This window comes from Oryctolagus cuniculus, chromosome 3, assembly GCF_051225735.1.
Source record: "Oryctolagus cuniculus isolate XC-2025 breed Fujian yellow rabbit chromosome 3, ASM5122573v1, whole genome shotgun sequence".
Lineage (NCBI taxonomy): Eukaryota > Metazoa > Chordata > Mammalia > Lagomorpha > Leporidae > Oryctolagus > Oryctolagus cuniculus.
Genome location: NC_142869.1, coordinates 108,386,709 through 108,404,019, shown reverse-complemented (window position 1 = coordinate 108,404,019; position 17,311 = coordinate 108,386,709). Strand labels below are relative to the sequence as shown.

The 17,311-nt window shown below is 38.2% G+C and overlaps 1 protein-coding gene across 8 annotated transcripts in view; it reads left to right on the top strand.

Moving 5' to 3' along the window:
• RAB3GAP1 (RAB3 GTPase activating protein catalytic subunit 1) overlaps positions 1–17,311 on the top strand; it is a 116,385-nt gene that overhangs the window by 42,411 nt on the left and 56,663 nt on the right. For all 8 annotated transcript variants that reach the window (XM_002712424.6, XM_008258517.5, XM_070071007.2 and 5 more), the window contains 2 exons: positions 10,996–11,115; positions 12,923–13,088. In XM_002712424.6, the coding sequence (XP_002712470.1) occupies positions 10,996–11,115; positions 12,923–13,088 (286 nt within the window). The remainder of the gene's footprint in view (positions 1–10,995; positions 11,116–12,922; positions 13,089–17,311) is intronic.

Here is a 17,311-nt window from a genome sequence, read left to right as displayed (position 1 = left end):
GGGACCTCTCTGTTTCTGTCTCTTCTCTGTGTGTCACTATGACTTTCAAGTAGATAAACATTTATAATGAAACAAACTACACAGGCATGGCATGAATTCTCTCCTAGAGCTTTGTTGATTTAGGCCTAGTGACACCCATATCAGATCTCTGACCTACAGAACTTTAGGTTGATAAATTCGTCTCTCTCTCTCTCTTTCTCTCTTTATTTATTTAAAGGTTTATTTATTTTATTTGAAAGGTGGAGTTACAGAGAGGCAGAGAGAGAGAGAGAAGTCTTCCATCTGCTGGTCCACGCCCCAAATGGCCACAATGGCCAGAGAAGGGCCAGTCCAAAGCCAGGAGCTTCTTCTGGGTCTCCATGCCAGCACTGGGGCCCAAGGACTTGGGTCAACTTCCACTGCTTTCTCAGGCCATAGCAGAGAGCTGGATCTGAAGAGGAACATCCAGGACTCTTAACTGGCTCCTAGGATGGATGCTGGCACTGCAGGCAGCAGCTTTACCTGCTGCAGCACAGCACTGGCCCTAAATTTGTTGTGTGTTTAAGTCACCCATTTTATGGGACTTTGTTACAGTAGTGATACAAACTAATACAGAAAGCATGAGAACTATAGATGCTTGGGGAGGCTGTATTCAGAGTGGGAAAAATACAGGAAAACATAGCTGAATTTAACTGAGGACAAAATTTGTCTCCATTTTTTTGTCTCTGTCCAGCCTTGTCTTTGGGCCTTAGAAAGCTTCAATTACACTTTATTGGTCCCACTAAGGAACAGCAGCAGTAAGCTAAAACACAGTCCAGAAGATGTCTTTTAAAATGTAGTTGAATAATTAGTATGGCTTTTAAAAGTGTTTGTCTTTGTGGTTACCGTTTATTTACAGGGCCTCTGGTAGTGATGGTACAAAATGGTTGGCCATTTCTTCCTGAAAAAAAGTTAATAAATCCAGACACATTATTTTAAAATAACCATTTGTGGCATCTTTTCTTGTTGCTGTTCTTATTACCTCTCCTTTCCTTTGTAATCTGTGTTGGTGGAAACTGTAGCTTTCCAGTGTAGTCTGGCCACAGAAGCTACCAGCTCTGTTGCCTTATGGGTAGATATGATTCTTGTTTGAGGCAAAAATCTGTAGCTTTGCCAACTAAAAATAGCAATTGGATGGAGAACGGGTAGGGAAAACATGAATCTTCGGTAGGCCAAGGTTGCAGTCCCGGCTCCAGGCAAGTGGTGGCTTATTCAGAAGCTTAACAGAGAGATCCTGTATGAGAGCCATAGAAAGGTTGAGGTAGACTCTTCATATCCTTGGATGACATGAAAACTACATTTACGCAGTGGCGATCCAAGAGAGCTCAGACGTAACTGTGATGTTTGAAAGTAAAAGAATTCATCAGGGTGCTTAGAAAGCAGAGCTGGGCTTATTGATTACAGTGCAAGAAAGCAGCAGGCAAGCACGTCAGGTAGGGGCTTACTGTTGCTGTAATATGGAAATCTGTAATGTGTAATCAGGAAGTACATTTGTAGTCACAGTCTTTTCTTAGGGTGACTGTTGCCATATGCTTGCAAGGTGACACTGGGCAGCACAGCCAGAGGCAGTCCATTATAGTATGGACTACAGTGTAAGAAGCGTACTTCAACTACAATTATTTTCTCTGTTAGGTTTTTCTGTGGTGTGAGAGGTTTTCCCAGGTAGATGATTTGCATCTTTGCATGGAGCTGTGGAGGCTGATACCACCATTAGCTTGGGAGACTCCATCAAATACCTGGGGCAACCCTCCACAAGAACTATTTTGAACTTAGAATGCATGGTACTGTTGTGTTCTTATCTCTCCTTCCTTGCTGTCATCTCCTTATTTCACAACATAGTGTTCTCCAGGTTCATCTATATTGTGACAGGTGAGAGGACTTGATCTTTTTAGTGGCTGAATAGTATTCCTCTCTGTATATGTACCATAATTTCTTTTTTACAGAAAGCTTTTATTTAATAAATAAAAATTTCATAAGTACAACTTTGGGATTATAGTGGTTCTTCCCCCCATACCCACCCTCCCACCCCCAAACCATCCCACCTCCTACTCCCTCTCCCATCCCATTCTTCATTAAGATTCATTTTTAATTATCTTTGTATACAGAAGATCAACTCTAAGTAAAGATTTCAACAGTTTGCACCCACACAGGCATACAAAGTATAAAGTACAGTTTGAAGACTAGTTTTACCATTAATTCTCATAGTACAACACATTAAGGACAGAGGTCCTACATGGGGATCAAGTGCACAGTGACTTCTGTGGTTGATTTAACAATTGAAACTCGTATTTGTGACATCAGTAATCACCCTAGGCTCTTATCATGAGCTGCCAAGGCTGTGAAGCCTCTTGAGTCCACAAACTCCGACATTATTTAGACAAAGCCATAATCAAAGTGGAAGTTCTCTCCTCCCTTCAAAGAAAGGTACCTCCTTCTTTGATGGTCCCTTCTTTCCACTAGAATCTCACTCACAGAGATCTTTCACATAGGTCATTTTTTGCTACAGTGTCTTGGCTTTCCATGCCTGAAATACTCTCATGAGCTTTTAAGCCATATCTGAATGCCTTAAGGGCTAATTCTGAGGCCAGAGTGCTGTTTAGGGCATTTGTCATTTAATGAGTCTGCTGTGTGTCCTGCTTCCCATGTCGGATTGTTCTCTCCTTTTTAATTCTACCAATTATTATTAGCAGACACTTGGTCTTATTTATGTGATCCCTTTGACACTTAATCCTATCTTTATGATCAGTTATGGACTTATGATCAGTTATGGATCACTTTAGCAAGATGGCATTGGTACCTACCAACTTAATTGGATTTGGAATCCCATGGCAAGTTTTTAGCTTTACCCTTAGGGTTAAGTCCAAGGGAACGTGTGCCAAACTGTACATCTCCTCCTTCTCTTATTTTTAACAGGGAACAATTTTCAATCGGATTTAAATACCTACGAATAATTCTGTGCTAAGTAAAGAGTTCTACCAATGGTATTAAGGATAAAAAGAAAATACTAAAAAGAATAAAATAGTAAAGTGTTCCTTGACAGTCAGGACAAGGGCTGATCAAGTCATTGCTTCTCATAGTGTCAGTTTCACTAATACAGGTTTCCTTTTAGGTGCTCAGTTGTTACAGATCAGAGAGAACATATACTATTTGTCACTTTGGGACTGGCTTATTTCACTCAGCATGATGTTTTCCAGATTCCTCCATTTTGCTGCAAATGACTGGATTTCTTTTTTTATTTTTTTTAACCACTGTGTAGTATTCTCTGGAGTACATATCCCATAATTTCTTTATCCAGTCTTCCATTGACAGGCATTTAGGTTGATTCCCTATCTTAGCTATTGTGAATTGAGCTGCAGTAAACATTGAAGTGCAGATAGCTCTTTTATTTGCCAATTTACTTTCCCTCAGGTAAATTCTGAGGAATGGGATGGCTTGGTCATTTGGTAGGTCTATATTCAGTTTTCTGAGGTATCTCCAAACTGTCTTCCATAGTGGCTTTACCAATTTGCATTCCCACCAACAGTGGATTAATGTGACTTTTTCCCCACATCCTCGCCAGCATCTATTATTTGTTGATTTCTGTATGAAAGGCATTCTAACAGGTTGAGGTGAAACTTCATTGTGGTTTTGATTTGCAATTCCCTGATGGCTAGTGATCCTGAACATTTTTTCATGTGTCTGTTAGCCATTTGGATTTCTTCTTTTGAAAAATGTCTGTTGAGGTCCTTGGCCCATCTCTTAAATGGGTTGTTTGTTTTGTTGTTGTGGAGTTTCTTGATCTTTGTAGATTCTGGTTATTAATCCTTTATCAGTTGCATAATTTGCAAATATTTACTCCCATTCTTATGGTTTTCTTTTCACTTTCCTGAGTGTTTCTTTTGAAGTACAGAAACTTCTCAATTTGATGTAATCCCAGTTGTTAATTTTGGCTTTGGCTGCCTGTGCCTCTGGGGTCTTTTCCAAGAAGTCTTTGCCTGTGCCAATATCTTGCAGGGTTTCTCCAATGTTCTCTAATAATTTGATGGTGTCAAGTTTTATATTTAGATTTTTAATCCATGTTGAGTGGATTTTTGTGTAAAGTGTAAGGTAGGGGTCTTGCTTCATACTCTGCAGGTGGAAATCTAGTTTTCCCAGCACCATTTGTTGAAATGACTGTCCTTGCTCCAGAAATTGGTTTTAGCTCCTTGATCAAATATAAGTTGGTTGTAAATGTTTGGATTGATTTATGGTGCTTCCATTCTGTTCCATTCATCTATCCATCTGTTTTTGTACCAGTACTAGGTACTAGGCTGCTTTGATTATAACTTCTCTGTAGTATGTGTTGAAATCTGGTATTTTGATGCCTCCAGCTCTGTTTTTGTTGTACAAGATTGCTTTAGCTATTCGAGGTCTCCTGTGCCTCCATATGAATTTCAGCATCATTTTTTCCAGATCTGAGAAGAATGTCTTTGGTATTTTGATTGGCATAGCATTGTATCTGTAAATTGTTTTTGGAAGAATGGATATTTTGATGATACTGAATCTTCCAATCCATGAACATGGAAGATTTTTCCATCTTTTTTGTATCTTCTTCTATTTTTTTCTTTTAAAGTTTTGTAATTCTCATCATAGAGATCTTTAACATCCTTGGTTAAGTTTATTCCAAGGTATTTGATTTTTTTTATAGCTATTGTGAATGGGATTAATCTTAGATGTTCTTTCTCAGCCATGGCATTTTCTGTATATACAAAGGCTGTTAATTTTTGTGTATTGATTTTATATCCTGCTACTTTGCCAAACTCTTCTATGAGTTCCAGTTGTCTCTTAGTTCTTTGGATAAACTAAAGAAAGAGTATCATCTGCAAAGAGAGGTAGTTTGACTTCTTCCTTCCCAATTTGTATCCCATTGATTTCTTTTTCTTGCCTAATTTCTCTGGCTAAAACTTCCAGTACCAGTACTATATTGAAGAGCAGTGGTGAGAGTGGGCATCCATGTCTGGTACTGGATTTCAGTGGGAATGCTTCCAGACTTTCCCCATTTAATGTGATGTTGGCCATGGGTTTGTCATCAATTGCCTTGATTGTGTTGAGGAATGTTCCTTCTATACCCAATTTGCTTAGAGTTTTCATCATGAAAGGGTGTTGTATTTTATCAAATGCTTTCTCGGCATCTATTGAGATAATCATATGGTTTTTCTTTTGCAGTTTGTTAATGTGGTGTATCACATTGTTTGATTAGCAAATGTTGAACCATCCCTGCATACCAAGGATAAATCCCACTTGGTCTGGGTGGATGATCTTTCTGATGTGTTGTTGCATTCTATTGGCGAGAATTTTATTGAGGATTTTTGCATCTGTGTTCATCAAGGAAATTGGTCTGTAATTCTCATTTTCTGCTGCATCTTTTTCAGGTTTAGGAATTAAGGTGTTTCTGGCTTTGTAGAACAAACTTGGGAGGATTCCCTCCCTTTCGGTTGTTTTGAATAGCTTGAGAGAATTGGAGCTAGTTCTTCTTTAAATGTCCGGTAAAATTCAGCAGTGAATCCATCCAGACCCAGCCTTTTCTTTGCTGGGAGGGCCTTTAATACTGATTCAATTTCTGTCTTGGTTATGGGTCTGTTTAGGTTTTCTGTGTCTTCATGGTTCAATTTAGGTAGGTTGCTTGTGTCCAGGAATCTATCCATTTCTGATAGATTCCCAGTTTGTTGGCATACAACTCTTTGTAGTAATTTCTGATGATTGTTTTTATTTCTGTAGTGTCTGTTGTTACATTTACTTTACCTTCTCTAATTTTATTGATTGTGGAGTAATATATTCCAAGTGCTGAAAGAAAGAACTGTCAACTAAGAATTCTATGTCCACTGAAGATGTTTTTCAAAAATAAATGTGAAATAGTGAAGTCATATAAACAAAGACTGAGAAGTTGACTGTATGGTTAGCACTAAAGGCAATAGACAAGGTAACTTGAATCCACGGAAACTGATGAAGAGCACTGGAAATAACTGTAGTAAATACAAAAGGTATATTTTCAAGATAAGAGTCGGTGAACTCAAAAGGCTTCCATAGCCTTGGAAACTCATGACTGGAGCATAGGGAGATTACTGATGCCATAAACAGGAGTGTCAACTTATAAAGTCAACAACAGGAGTCACTGTGCACTTACTCTTCATGTAGGATCTCTGTCCTTAATGTGCGGTACATTGAGATTTAATGCTATAACGAGTACTCAAACAGTATTTTTTCACTTGGTGTTTCTATGTGGGTGCAAACTGTTGAAATCTTTTCTTATTGTATACTAAACTGATCTTCTGTATATAAAGAGAATTGAAAATGAATCTTGATGTAAATGGAAGGGGAGAAGGAGCGGGAAAGGGAGGGTTGTGGGTGGGAGAGAAGTTATGGTGGGGGGGAGCCACTGTACTCCATAAGCTGTACTTTGGAAATTTATATTCATTAAATAAAAGTTAAAAAAAAATAGAAGAAAAAAAACCAAAAGGTATATTTTCTTGATTAAAAAGTATGATCACTTAAGTAATAATTTAGCACCATATTGTTGGATTTATAAAACATAAGTAACTGTAATATATGATAATATTACATGAAGGAGGAGGGGAAGAAATGGAGCAATACTGGGTAAAATTGTTAGATTGTACCAGAATTAACCTGAGTAGATTATAAATTAAAGATGCATATTGTAATATGTAAAGAATCACCAAAGAAAAAATTCAAAATAGGAATTGCTTATTGAGCACCTTTAATTTTTTATTTCCAAGATATTTTTGTAGGTACTATGTATTTAAATACATCTAATAAATGGTTTCTTCTCTGTATTACTACTCTACAGTGTTTGTTTTGTAAATTTAAAACTATTCTGGAATAAAGTGTTTTTTAAAATTAGAAATAAATAAAAATACATTTAAAATGATTTTCTCATTATTTATTATCACCATATTTGGTGGTACAGTTTATTATGCAAATTATTTTTTGTGCCCATTTTAAAGTCTGGTTGATTTCTGTTGTTGATATTTGTTTTTAAAGCCCTCACTGATGTTTGTTAACTTCAGGTCATGATCTCAGGCCTCAAGCAGACCTAGTAAAGAATGTAAATCAGTGACTTATATTGATACTTTCAAGACCATCTTAGTAGGAGAAAATTCATAGAAGAAAGGACATTTAAGGGGGTGGGTAGTGGTAGGGTGGTACTTGAAGTAAATCTTTAAAGACCTGAATCTGTCAGGATTTGGATTTTCGGTGATGGCAGCATGCTGTGTTGCGTGTGGTGGGGAGACATTACAGATAGAGAACACAAAAACATAAGGATAGAAAGTTTATTATAGAAAAATGAGAAGTGAGTCAGTTTGAGGTATTATTAATGGGGAGTATACACTGAAAAATTTTTGTGTATGTGGACAGCAAAATAGTATTTGTTAGCAACTGTCAGTGATAAAAATGCAAAGGTTCTTTTTATCCATGAACTTCTAGGAGTTTATTACACATATATGAGTATTTGTAGAAATAACCTATTGCAGTATTGTTGCAGAAATGTAAAATGAATCAAAGAACAAATCACAAAGGAATTGGCTTTTGAAAGGAAGTATAGAAAGTATATTTAATCTTTTTGATGGGTAGGATAGTATATGGACAGATGGACATTTCTCGAATAGCCAAGAAACCATTGTCAGTAGTTTCATACTAATGTGAAGGGTAGACTGTTCACTAGTTTTGTTTTCTTTCTTCAAAGGACATTTGAAAAAAGGAAAAATATTTTTAAAACCCTGAAAGCTTAAAATTCAAAGCTCTGGCATTATTTGATGCTGCCTGTATATTACTAATTTTGATTTCAGGGGTAGGAGGTTGGAGGCAAGGTGAGGAGATGAAATCATTTTTTGTCATATAAACAAATAGTAACATTATGAATTATACTTTTATACTTTTTCATCTTTATGGTTCTTCAGAGGGTTTCTTTTTTTTTTTTTTTTTTTTTTATTTTATTTTTTTTGACAGGCAGAGTGGATAGTGAGAGAGAGAGAGAGACAGAGAGAAAGGTCTTCCTTTTGCCGTTGGTTCACCCTCCAATGGCCGCCGCGGCCGGCGCGCTGCGGCCGGCGCACCGCGCTGATCCGATGGCAGGAGCCAGGAGCCAGGTGCTTTTTCCTGGTCTCCCCATGGGGTGCAGGGCCCAAGCACCTGGGCCATCCTCCACTGCACTCCCTGGCCACAGCAGAGGGCTGGCCTGGAAGAGGGGCAACCGGGACAGAATCCGGCGCCCCGACCGGGACTAGAACCCGGTGTGCCGGCGCCGCAAGGCGGAGGATTAGCCTAGTGAGCCACGGCGCCGGCCCCAGAGGGTTTCTTGAGGAGAATGTTCATAAAAGTAAATGTTCTGGGGCCAGCACCATGGCTCACTTGATTAATCCTCCGCCTGCGGCCCTGGCCTCCCATGTGGGCGCCAGTTCTAGTCCTGGTTGCTCCTCTTCCAGGCCAGCTCTCTGCTGTGGCCTGGGAAGGCAGTGGAGGATGGCCCCGGTACTTGTGCCCTGCACCCGCATGGGAGACCAGGAGGAGGCACCTGGCTCCTGGCTTTGGATTGGTGCAGCACATGGGCTGTAGCAAGCATTTGGGGGGTGAACCAACAGAGGGAAGACCTTTCTGTCTGTCTCTCTCACTGCCTAACTCTGCCTGTCAAATAATAAAAAAAGTAAATGTTCTTAATTATACATATCTAGAGAGTAAAATAAACTGGTAAACAAGCAATACCTTTCATAAATATTTTCATTTAAAAAATTGTAAAGTGTGGGGCTAGCACTGTGATGTAGCAGGTAAAACTGCTTTCTGCAGTGTTGGCATCCTGTATGGGTGCTGGTTTAAGGCCTGGCTGCTCCACTTCTGATTTGGCTCCCTGCTAATGCGCCTGGGAAAGCAGTGGAAGATGGTACAAGTCCTTGGGCCCCTGCATTGGTGTGGGAGAACTGGAAGAAGCTCCTGGCTTTGGATTGGCTGTGCTCTGGCCATTGGGGCCATTTGTGGAGTGAACCAGCAGAAGGAAGATCTCTCTCTCTTCCCCTCTCTCTTGTTCTGTAACTCTGCCTTTCAGATAAATAAATCTTTTTTTTTTTTAAGCTTTTTTTTTTTTTTTTTATCTTTTATTTAATGAATATAAATTTCCAAAGTACGTCTCATGGGTTACAATGGCTTTCCCCCCCATACCGTCCCTCCCACCCACCACCCTCCCCTTTCCCACTCCCTCTCCCCTTCCATTCACATCAAGATTCATTTTCGATTATCTTAGTATACAGAAGATCAGCTTAGTATACCTTAAGTAAGGATTTCAACAGTTTGTTCCCACACAGAAACATAAAGTGAAAAATAATAGATGATTTTTTTTTAAATGATGATGAAATCAGATCAGACCTATTGTCATGTTTAATCCCAGTGAGAGTCAAGTTGGGAATTGATAGTTTCTTTTTTTTTTTTTTTTTTTTTTTTTTTTTTTTTTTTAACAGAAGATCAGTTTAGTGTACATTAAGTAAAGATTTCAACAGTTTGCACCCCCATAGAAACACAAAGTGAAATATACTGTTTGAGTACTCGTTATAGCATTAAGCCTCAGTGTACAGCACATTAAGGACAGAGATCCTACATGAGGAGTAAGTGCACAGTGACTCCTGTTGTTGACTTTACAAATTGACACTCCTGTCTATGGCATCAGTAATCTCCCTATGCACCAGTCATGAGTTTCCAAGGCTATGGAAGCCGCTTGAGTTCTCCGACTCTTATCTTGTTTAGACAAGGTCATAGTCAAAGTGGAGGTTCTCTCCTCCCTTCAGAGAAAGGCACCTCCCTCTTTGAAGACCTGTTCTTTCCACTGGGATCTCACTCACAGAGATCTTTTTGCCAGAGTGTCTTGGCTTTCCATGCCTGAAATACTCTCATGGGCTTTTCAGCCAGATCCGAGTGCCTTTAGGGCTGATTCTGAGGCCAGAGTGCTACAGATAAATAAATCTTTAAAAAATTTATTACAGGTGATTTTTTTGGCCTAGTTGTTAAATCATTGGTTAGTACAAAATGTCCCACATTTGAGCACCTGGATTTGATCCTTGGCTCTGGCTCCTGTTTTCAGCTTCCTGCTAATGCAGACTGTGGGAAACAGTGGTGATGGCTCAAGTAGTTGGATTCTTGCCAGACATGTGGGAGATCTGGATTGAGTTCCTGGCTTCTGGCCTTGACCTCTGCCTGGTCTTTGGCCAAACTCTGTCCCTTACAGACATTTGGGAAGTGAACTAGTGGCTGGGAGTTCTTTCCCTCTTTTTCTGTCTGTGTGTGTGTCTGCCTCTCAAAAAATTTTTTAAAAAAATATATAGATGATTGGATGGGAGAGAAATTTTTAGTAGGCAAGATTACCAAATAGACCTTACATATTTGTGATGTTTGGCAGCAAATTTGTGATTTTAGGTGACTAGGCAACTAAATTACAAGTTTTTGTTAATGTAGATGTTATAGCAAGAGCTAAGTTGTTTTCTGATAATTGTGTGACTCCTGTTATGTGTTATTGAGTGAAAGAATACAAGAATTCTTTAGCATATTAAGTGAACTTTTATACAACAGATGTATATCATGACTGATAATTATTTTCCTGCCATTTAGGGACTTTCAAACATTACCATATTGAAAGACTAAGTGCTGTCAGTGCTTGCTTTCTTTTATCTTGCAAACATATCTTTAAAGGTGAAATCATTGTTTAACACTTTGTGATTTTATCAGATTGCTTCTAATTTGTCTAGAGAATAGAAGGGAGCTAGTAGGTAAATGAAGTTAGTGCTTCTTAACAAAAATTTAGTATGTTGTATATTCAGCTGCTATTGAAAAAAAAGAAACACCTATAGTTCATACTTTGGCTTGTTAAATTTCCTATCGGGAATTTTTTTCATGTTTTTTCAGTGAGTGGACTTTTAGATCCTGAAGCTTTCCCTGTTCAATATAGTGTTTCCTTTTTTTAAGGTATGGGCTGCGTGAATTTGTGGTGATTGCCCCTGCTGCACACAGTGATGCTGTTCTCAGTGAATCTAAGTGCAACCTTCTTTTGAGTTCTGTTTCCATTGCATTGGGAAACACTGGCTGGTAGGTGGACATAACCTAGACTATACACTAAAGCTATTTTTAATGATAACTTATGAAGGTACACTGTTATAAATATTATATTTTTTAGGGGTAATTAGAAACAGTTCATATACTTACATATTCTTATACTGGAATTTGGTGTGCAAGGACAGAATTAATAAAACTGTTACGGAGGTTATTCCTAAAGGGAATCTAAATAAAAATTTGTTGAAATGGAGAATAAATAGTACTGTTTTTGTGCTTTGTTTTCAGAAACTTACTTTATTAAATTGTCTTCCAAAACAAATTTTAAAATGAGTAATTTTAGATTGGAATAACTTTTTCAAAAGTAATTTTCAAGTATTTTTAGACCTTGTTCTTAAATGGGTGTATTTAAGAACATGAGGTTTGCTTAATCACTGTTTTGAAATTGTATTTAATATATATGTATCGAACAGACCAAGACACTCATTATTTTTAGAGTGGAGAAAAATTTATTTAAGTGGGTGTGATTTGTAGTCTATCCTAATTGGATTTAGTATGGACATTTTTTTAAAAAGAAATGATTAGGATGTTTACTAATATAGCATTATTAACTCAGAAATGTATTGTTATTGTTCTTGTTATTCAAGATATTTATGTTCTAGAGAGTGCCACAAACACTGAATTACCAACTTCTGAACCATTGCTCACGTGAGAACTAGAGAATTAGATTCTTGCAAGCCGAGTTAGATTCTTGCAAGCCTCTGGTCACATTTTGTCAACCAGTTAATATATGTGGGTGCTTTATAAAGTTTGTGGAAAAATGGAACTAAAAGGTAAGTTTATTTTGGTCAAGAAAATTCAAGTCCATGTGTAGTTTTTTTTTTAATAATACATATTTGCCCCAAACTTTTTAAAAAACACTTCGTATGTATGATTTTGAATTTTTTTGCACCAACCTAAACTTTTAATTCTTTCCACAAATTTTTGAAGTACTCTCATATAACTTTTTGTATTTCTGTTTAAAGATTCTTTATCTCATGTATATATTGATTTATTAATAATTGAACTCCCAGCCTATAGTACTATAACCTACCTGAACCAAGTTTATCTAACTCCTGTAAGGCATATCATAACCATCTCGAACCTAGGAACACTACCTTCAACTATTGCTTTTGGACCATTTTGAAGAGTGAAATCATAAACAAAAAACACAAGAAATGTAGCACCAAGTAGATCATGAAAAGGGCACTTGTTTGAGAGCTAAAACAAGAAGGTAAAGAGTGTTCTTTTTTGCCCTTAGCTGGGAACATGGATGTTAAGTTAGGTAACTCAGATTTTGTGTGCAAATGACTGTGAAAATGCTATGCATATTGGTTTTGGGTTTACAAATAAATTTTACTATTTAGTTTGCAACTTTGGAAATCTGTAAATAAGGAGGATCGATTCTATCTTTAAATGATAAACCATAAAATATTATTTTGCAATAATGTTGGTTTAGTATATATTATTTAATACTTGTAAATAAAGTACTTTATTATGAATTTGGAACACTAATATGATTGCTTTTATTCAGAAAAGTTTTCATTATGTTATTTCATGATTTTACCCACTTAATGACAGTGTTCCTAGTAAAGTACCATTATACGATCACTTCTTCAGTTTATTAGTGTAAGGAGAAGGGAACAGTCTCTGATAAAAATATAGACCTGTGTTTTGTAGTGTTGGTTGTTTAGTGCTTTGAATATTTGAGATTAACATAATTTAACACAAGATAAATTTGATATTTGGGTTATTCAGTGTTTAATGAACTTACATTCTATTCCTTTTTAATCATATCCTATAGTCAGGTGCCACTCTTCGTGCAAATTCATCACAAATGGCGAAGAATGTATGTGGGAGAATGTCAGGGTCCTGGTGTCCGAACTGATTTTGAAATGGTTCATCTTCGAAAAGTGCCAAATCAGTATACTCATTTATCAGGTCTGCTGGATATCTTCAAATCAAAGATTGTGAGTTGTCATTGATACTGTCAGTCTTATCTGGGATGCACATAAAAGTACTCATTTGATGACTTTATGAGCTTAAAGAAACATTTCTCTATAATATCAGTAATACAGCTGATTAGAAGAAAGCTATAATTGACTGTATAAATTACTATGTATATTTAAAGAAACAAAATACTTAAATGGATTTTTTTTATTGAACTAATTTAGCCAAAGAAACAGCTGAGTTTTTTTCCAGTTGTTCAGTCTGTCAACATTTATTGACTGTTCTCTTCTACTCCTTGTCCTTTAGTGGTAATATTGCCAGTCTCCCCAGCTTGGTTGGGCTTTAAGTAGCTGCTCACTTGTTCAAACTTCTTGGAGACATGAACCTTTTTTTGGTTCTGAATTGCCTTTTTTTTTTTTTTTTAACTTTGATTCAATTTGATTTGAGATAATCTGACTTGTATTCTGTAAGTGAGAACTGTAGGGTATATTGGGATGTGAAGAATATATCTCTAGTGTTCTATAAAAGCACTGTCATAGGCTGGCGCCACGGCTCACTAGGCTAATCCTCTGCCTGTGGCGCCGGCACCCTGGATTCTAGTCCCAGTTGGGGTGCTGGATTCTGTCCTGGTTGCTCCTCTTCCAGTCCAGCTCTCTGCTGTGGCAGTGGAGGATGGCCCAGGTACTTGGGCCCCTGCACCCGCATGGGAGACCAGGAGGAAGCACCTGGCTCCTGGCTTCGGATTGGCGCAGTGCGCCAGCTGTAGCAGCCATTTCAGGGGTGAACCAGCAGAAGGAAGACCTTTCTGTCTGTCTCTCTCACTGTCTAACTCTGCCTGTTAGGAAAAAAAAAAAAAAAAAAAAAAAAAAAACTGTCATAAAGATGTGGAGGACTTGGACTTGCCTATGCTGCTCTGGGAGAAACATTAGGATTTAATGTGCTGTTTGTGAATACCTATAGAAAAGAGAATAAAGCCAGATAAACCTAGAGAAATATTACCCCTTGCTTATAAGGATGCCAGTTTAAATTTGGGTTATTTTAAGTGCTAAAGTTAATAAGTGATCAAACTTTTTAACAGTTTTTTTATACATAAGGTATTCGTTTTATTTTATTTTATATTTTTTTATTTGAAAGGCAGAGTTAGAGGGAGACAGAAAAAGAGAAATCATCTATCTGTTGGCTCTCTCCCTAAATGCTTGCAATGGCCTGGGGTAGGCCAGGCCAAAGCCAGGAGCCAGGAGCTTCATCTGGGTCTCCGACATGGATGCAGGGACCTAAGCACTTATGCCATCTTCTGCTGCTCTCCAAGGTGCATTAGGGAGCTGGATCATAAGTGGAGCAGCCAAGACTTGAACTGGCACCTATATGAGATGCCTGTGTTGCAGGCAGTGGCTTAACCTGTTGTGCCACATCATCTGCCCCAAATGATTGAACTTTCTTAATAAACTGACATTATATGATACATTGAACAGGGTATATCATTATCTATGTACCATTCATGCCAAAATGTTTAACTTAAATCAGAATGCAAGGAAGTGATCACATATTTCCAAAGTGATACTTTGGAAAGTGACTGATCTAGACTTAAAAATGTCAATGCCATGATAGGCAAAATAAAGGGTGGGAGCTGTTTAAGGGAGACTAACGAGATCTGACAGCGAAATGCAGTACGTAATTCTTGATTGGCTACGTATTCCAAACAAAATAGTTGTAAGGAAAAGATTAGGTTAACTGTGACTATTTTAATATGGGCTATATATTAGAAAATATCAGTGGCTGAAGCATTTAGGGATGAGTGTTAAGAACTTATTTTTAAAAGGTTCAATCAAAGTATTGCATATATTAATAATTAATCAACTTGGTGAAAGTTACGTGTTCACTGTACTGTAGTAGTTCTTTTATCAGAGGAGAATGCGGTTGTGAATAGTACCAAACCATACGTTTTTTCTTGTACATACATACATACATACATACTTAGGCACAGTAAGAGATTAACAACAATAAAGAACAATTATAACAATACAGTGTCAAGAAAGTCACATGAATGTGCCCTGTTTCTCAAATGTTCTTATTGTACTATTCTGATATCCTTCTGGTGCCGAGGTGAGCTGACACAGTACTGTGGTTCACTGTGAGTTAACTGAAACTGGGGAAAGCGAAACCTGGGGTAAGGGAGAACTACTGAGTTTTCCAGCCTTTCTGAACGTTTGACAATTTTAAAAAGGAAAAAAAACAACTACGAAAAAAATGCTAAAATTTCTTTTTAAATAGGTATTATTTGTTAGATATTTAAGATTAGGATTTATTGAGAAAATTTTGTTTTCAATGTTAAGGTGTTAATTAGTATAATGGTAGGAATAATACCACCCAGATAAATCCATTCGACATTTTAAAAAAGTAATGCATGTACCAGGTTAGGAGATTTAAGTAAAGTAAAATATTCTTTTCATCCATTTCCTTACCTCAGAGTAACTGCTGTTAATAGATTCTTGTGGTATCTCCATTTAAAAAAATCATAAAAGCATATATTTTAGAGGGTTCCATGTATATACCTAATTTTCTTTTTTTTTTTTTTTTAAAGATTTATTTATTTTGCTTGAAAGTCAGAGTTACCCAGAGAGAAAGAGAGTCAGAGAGAGGGAGGTCTTCGATCTGCTGGTTCACTCTCCAATTGGCCGCAATGAATGGAGCCGTGCCAATCCGAAGCCAGGAGCCAGGAGCTTCTTCTGGGTCTCCCACGTGGGTTCAGGGGCCCAAGGTCTTGGGTCATCTTCCAATGCTTTCCCAGGCCATAGCAGAGAGCTGGATAGGAAGTGGAACAGCCGGGTCTCAAACCTGTGCCAATATGGGATGCTGGCACTGCAGGTGGCAGCTTTACCTGCTATGCCATAGTGCCAGCCCCTATAGCTAATTTTCTTTTCAAAGGTTTTCTGGGCTGTGAGGTACTGTAAATATTACTTAATTCTGCATGTAGAATTATGGGAAATTTTTTAAAAGGTGGGCATGTGTTAATTTCTACTTCACTAGTCTTCTTTTTCACTCATTAGAAGTCCTCAATTTTATTGAAAATTTTTAGGTCAAGGGGCCGGCACTGTGGCATAGTGGGTTAAAGCCCTGGCCTGAAGCGCCGGCATCCCATATGGGCACCGGTTCTAGTCACAGCTGCTCCACTTCAGATCCAGCTGTCTCTATGGCCTGGGATAGCAGTAGAAGATGGCCTAAGTCCTTGGGCCCATTCACCCATGTGGGAGACCTGGAAGAAGCTCCTGGCTTCGAATCCGCACAGCTCCGGCTGTTGTGGCCATCTGGGGAGTGAACCAGCAAATGGAAGACCTCTCTCTGTCTCTACCTCTCTCTGTAAATCTTTCAAATAAATAAAAATAAATCTTAAAAAAAATTTTTAGGTCAAATTTCTGGCCAGATGCATATATTAATAGTTTGTTCTTTCTTTTTGAGAATACATTAATAAATACTGTTTTATGATCCTTTTGTCACTACTTTGGGTAGCTGACTTTCTGTGTTTTGTTATGTTTTGTTTTAAGATTTTATTTATTTGAGAGAGAGAGTTACAGACAGAAAGAAAGGTCTTCCATCCTCTGGTTCACTCCCCAAATGGCCACAACAGCTGGAGCTGGGCCAATCTGAAGCCAGGAGCCAGGCGATTCTTCCAGGTCTCCTGTGTGGGCCATCTTCCGCTGCTTTCCCAGGCCATAAGCAGAGAGCTGAATCAGAAGAGACACATGGGCCGGCACTGTGGCATAGTGAGTAAAGCCGCCACCAGCATCCCATATGGGCACCAGCTCATGTCCTGGCTGCTCTACTTCCGATCCAGCTCTCTGCTTTGGCCTGGGAAAGCAGTAGAAGGTGGCCTAACTCCTTGGACCCTTGCACCCACCTGGGAGACCTGGAAGAAGCTCCCGACTACTGGCTTCAGATCGGCACAGCTTCAGCTGTTGCGGCCTATTGGGAAGTGAACCAGAAGATGGAGGATTTCTCCCTCTCTCTCTGCCTCTCCTTCTCTCTTTCTTTCTAACTCTGACTTTCAAATAAATACATAAATCTTCTTAAAAAAAAGGAGCAGCCGGGAATGGAACCCGTGCCCATATGGGATGCCAGCACTGCAGGCGGAGGCTTAGTCCCCTATTCCACAGTGCTAACCCCATGAATTTCTGTGTTTTGAAACCAGGGATTGTCTTGATCTGTGGAGTTTGACTTAGATTTTGGCTGTTTATAGTTATACGCT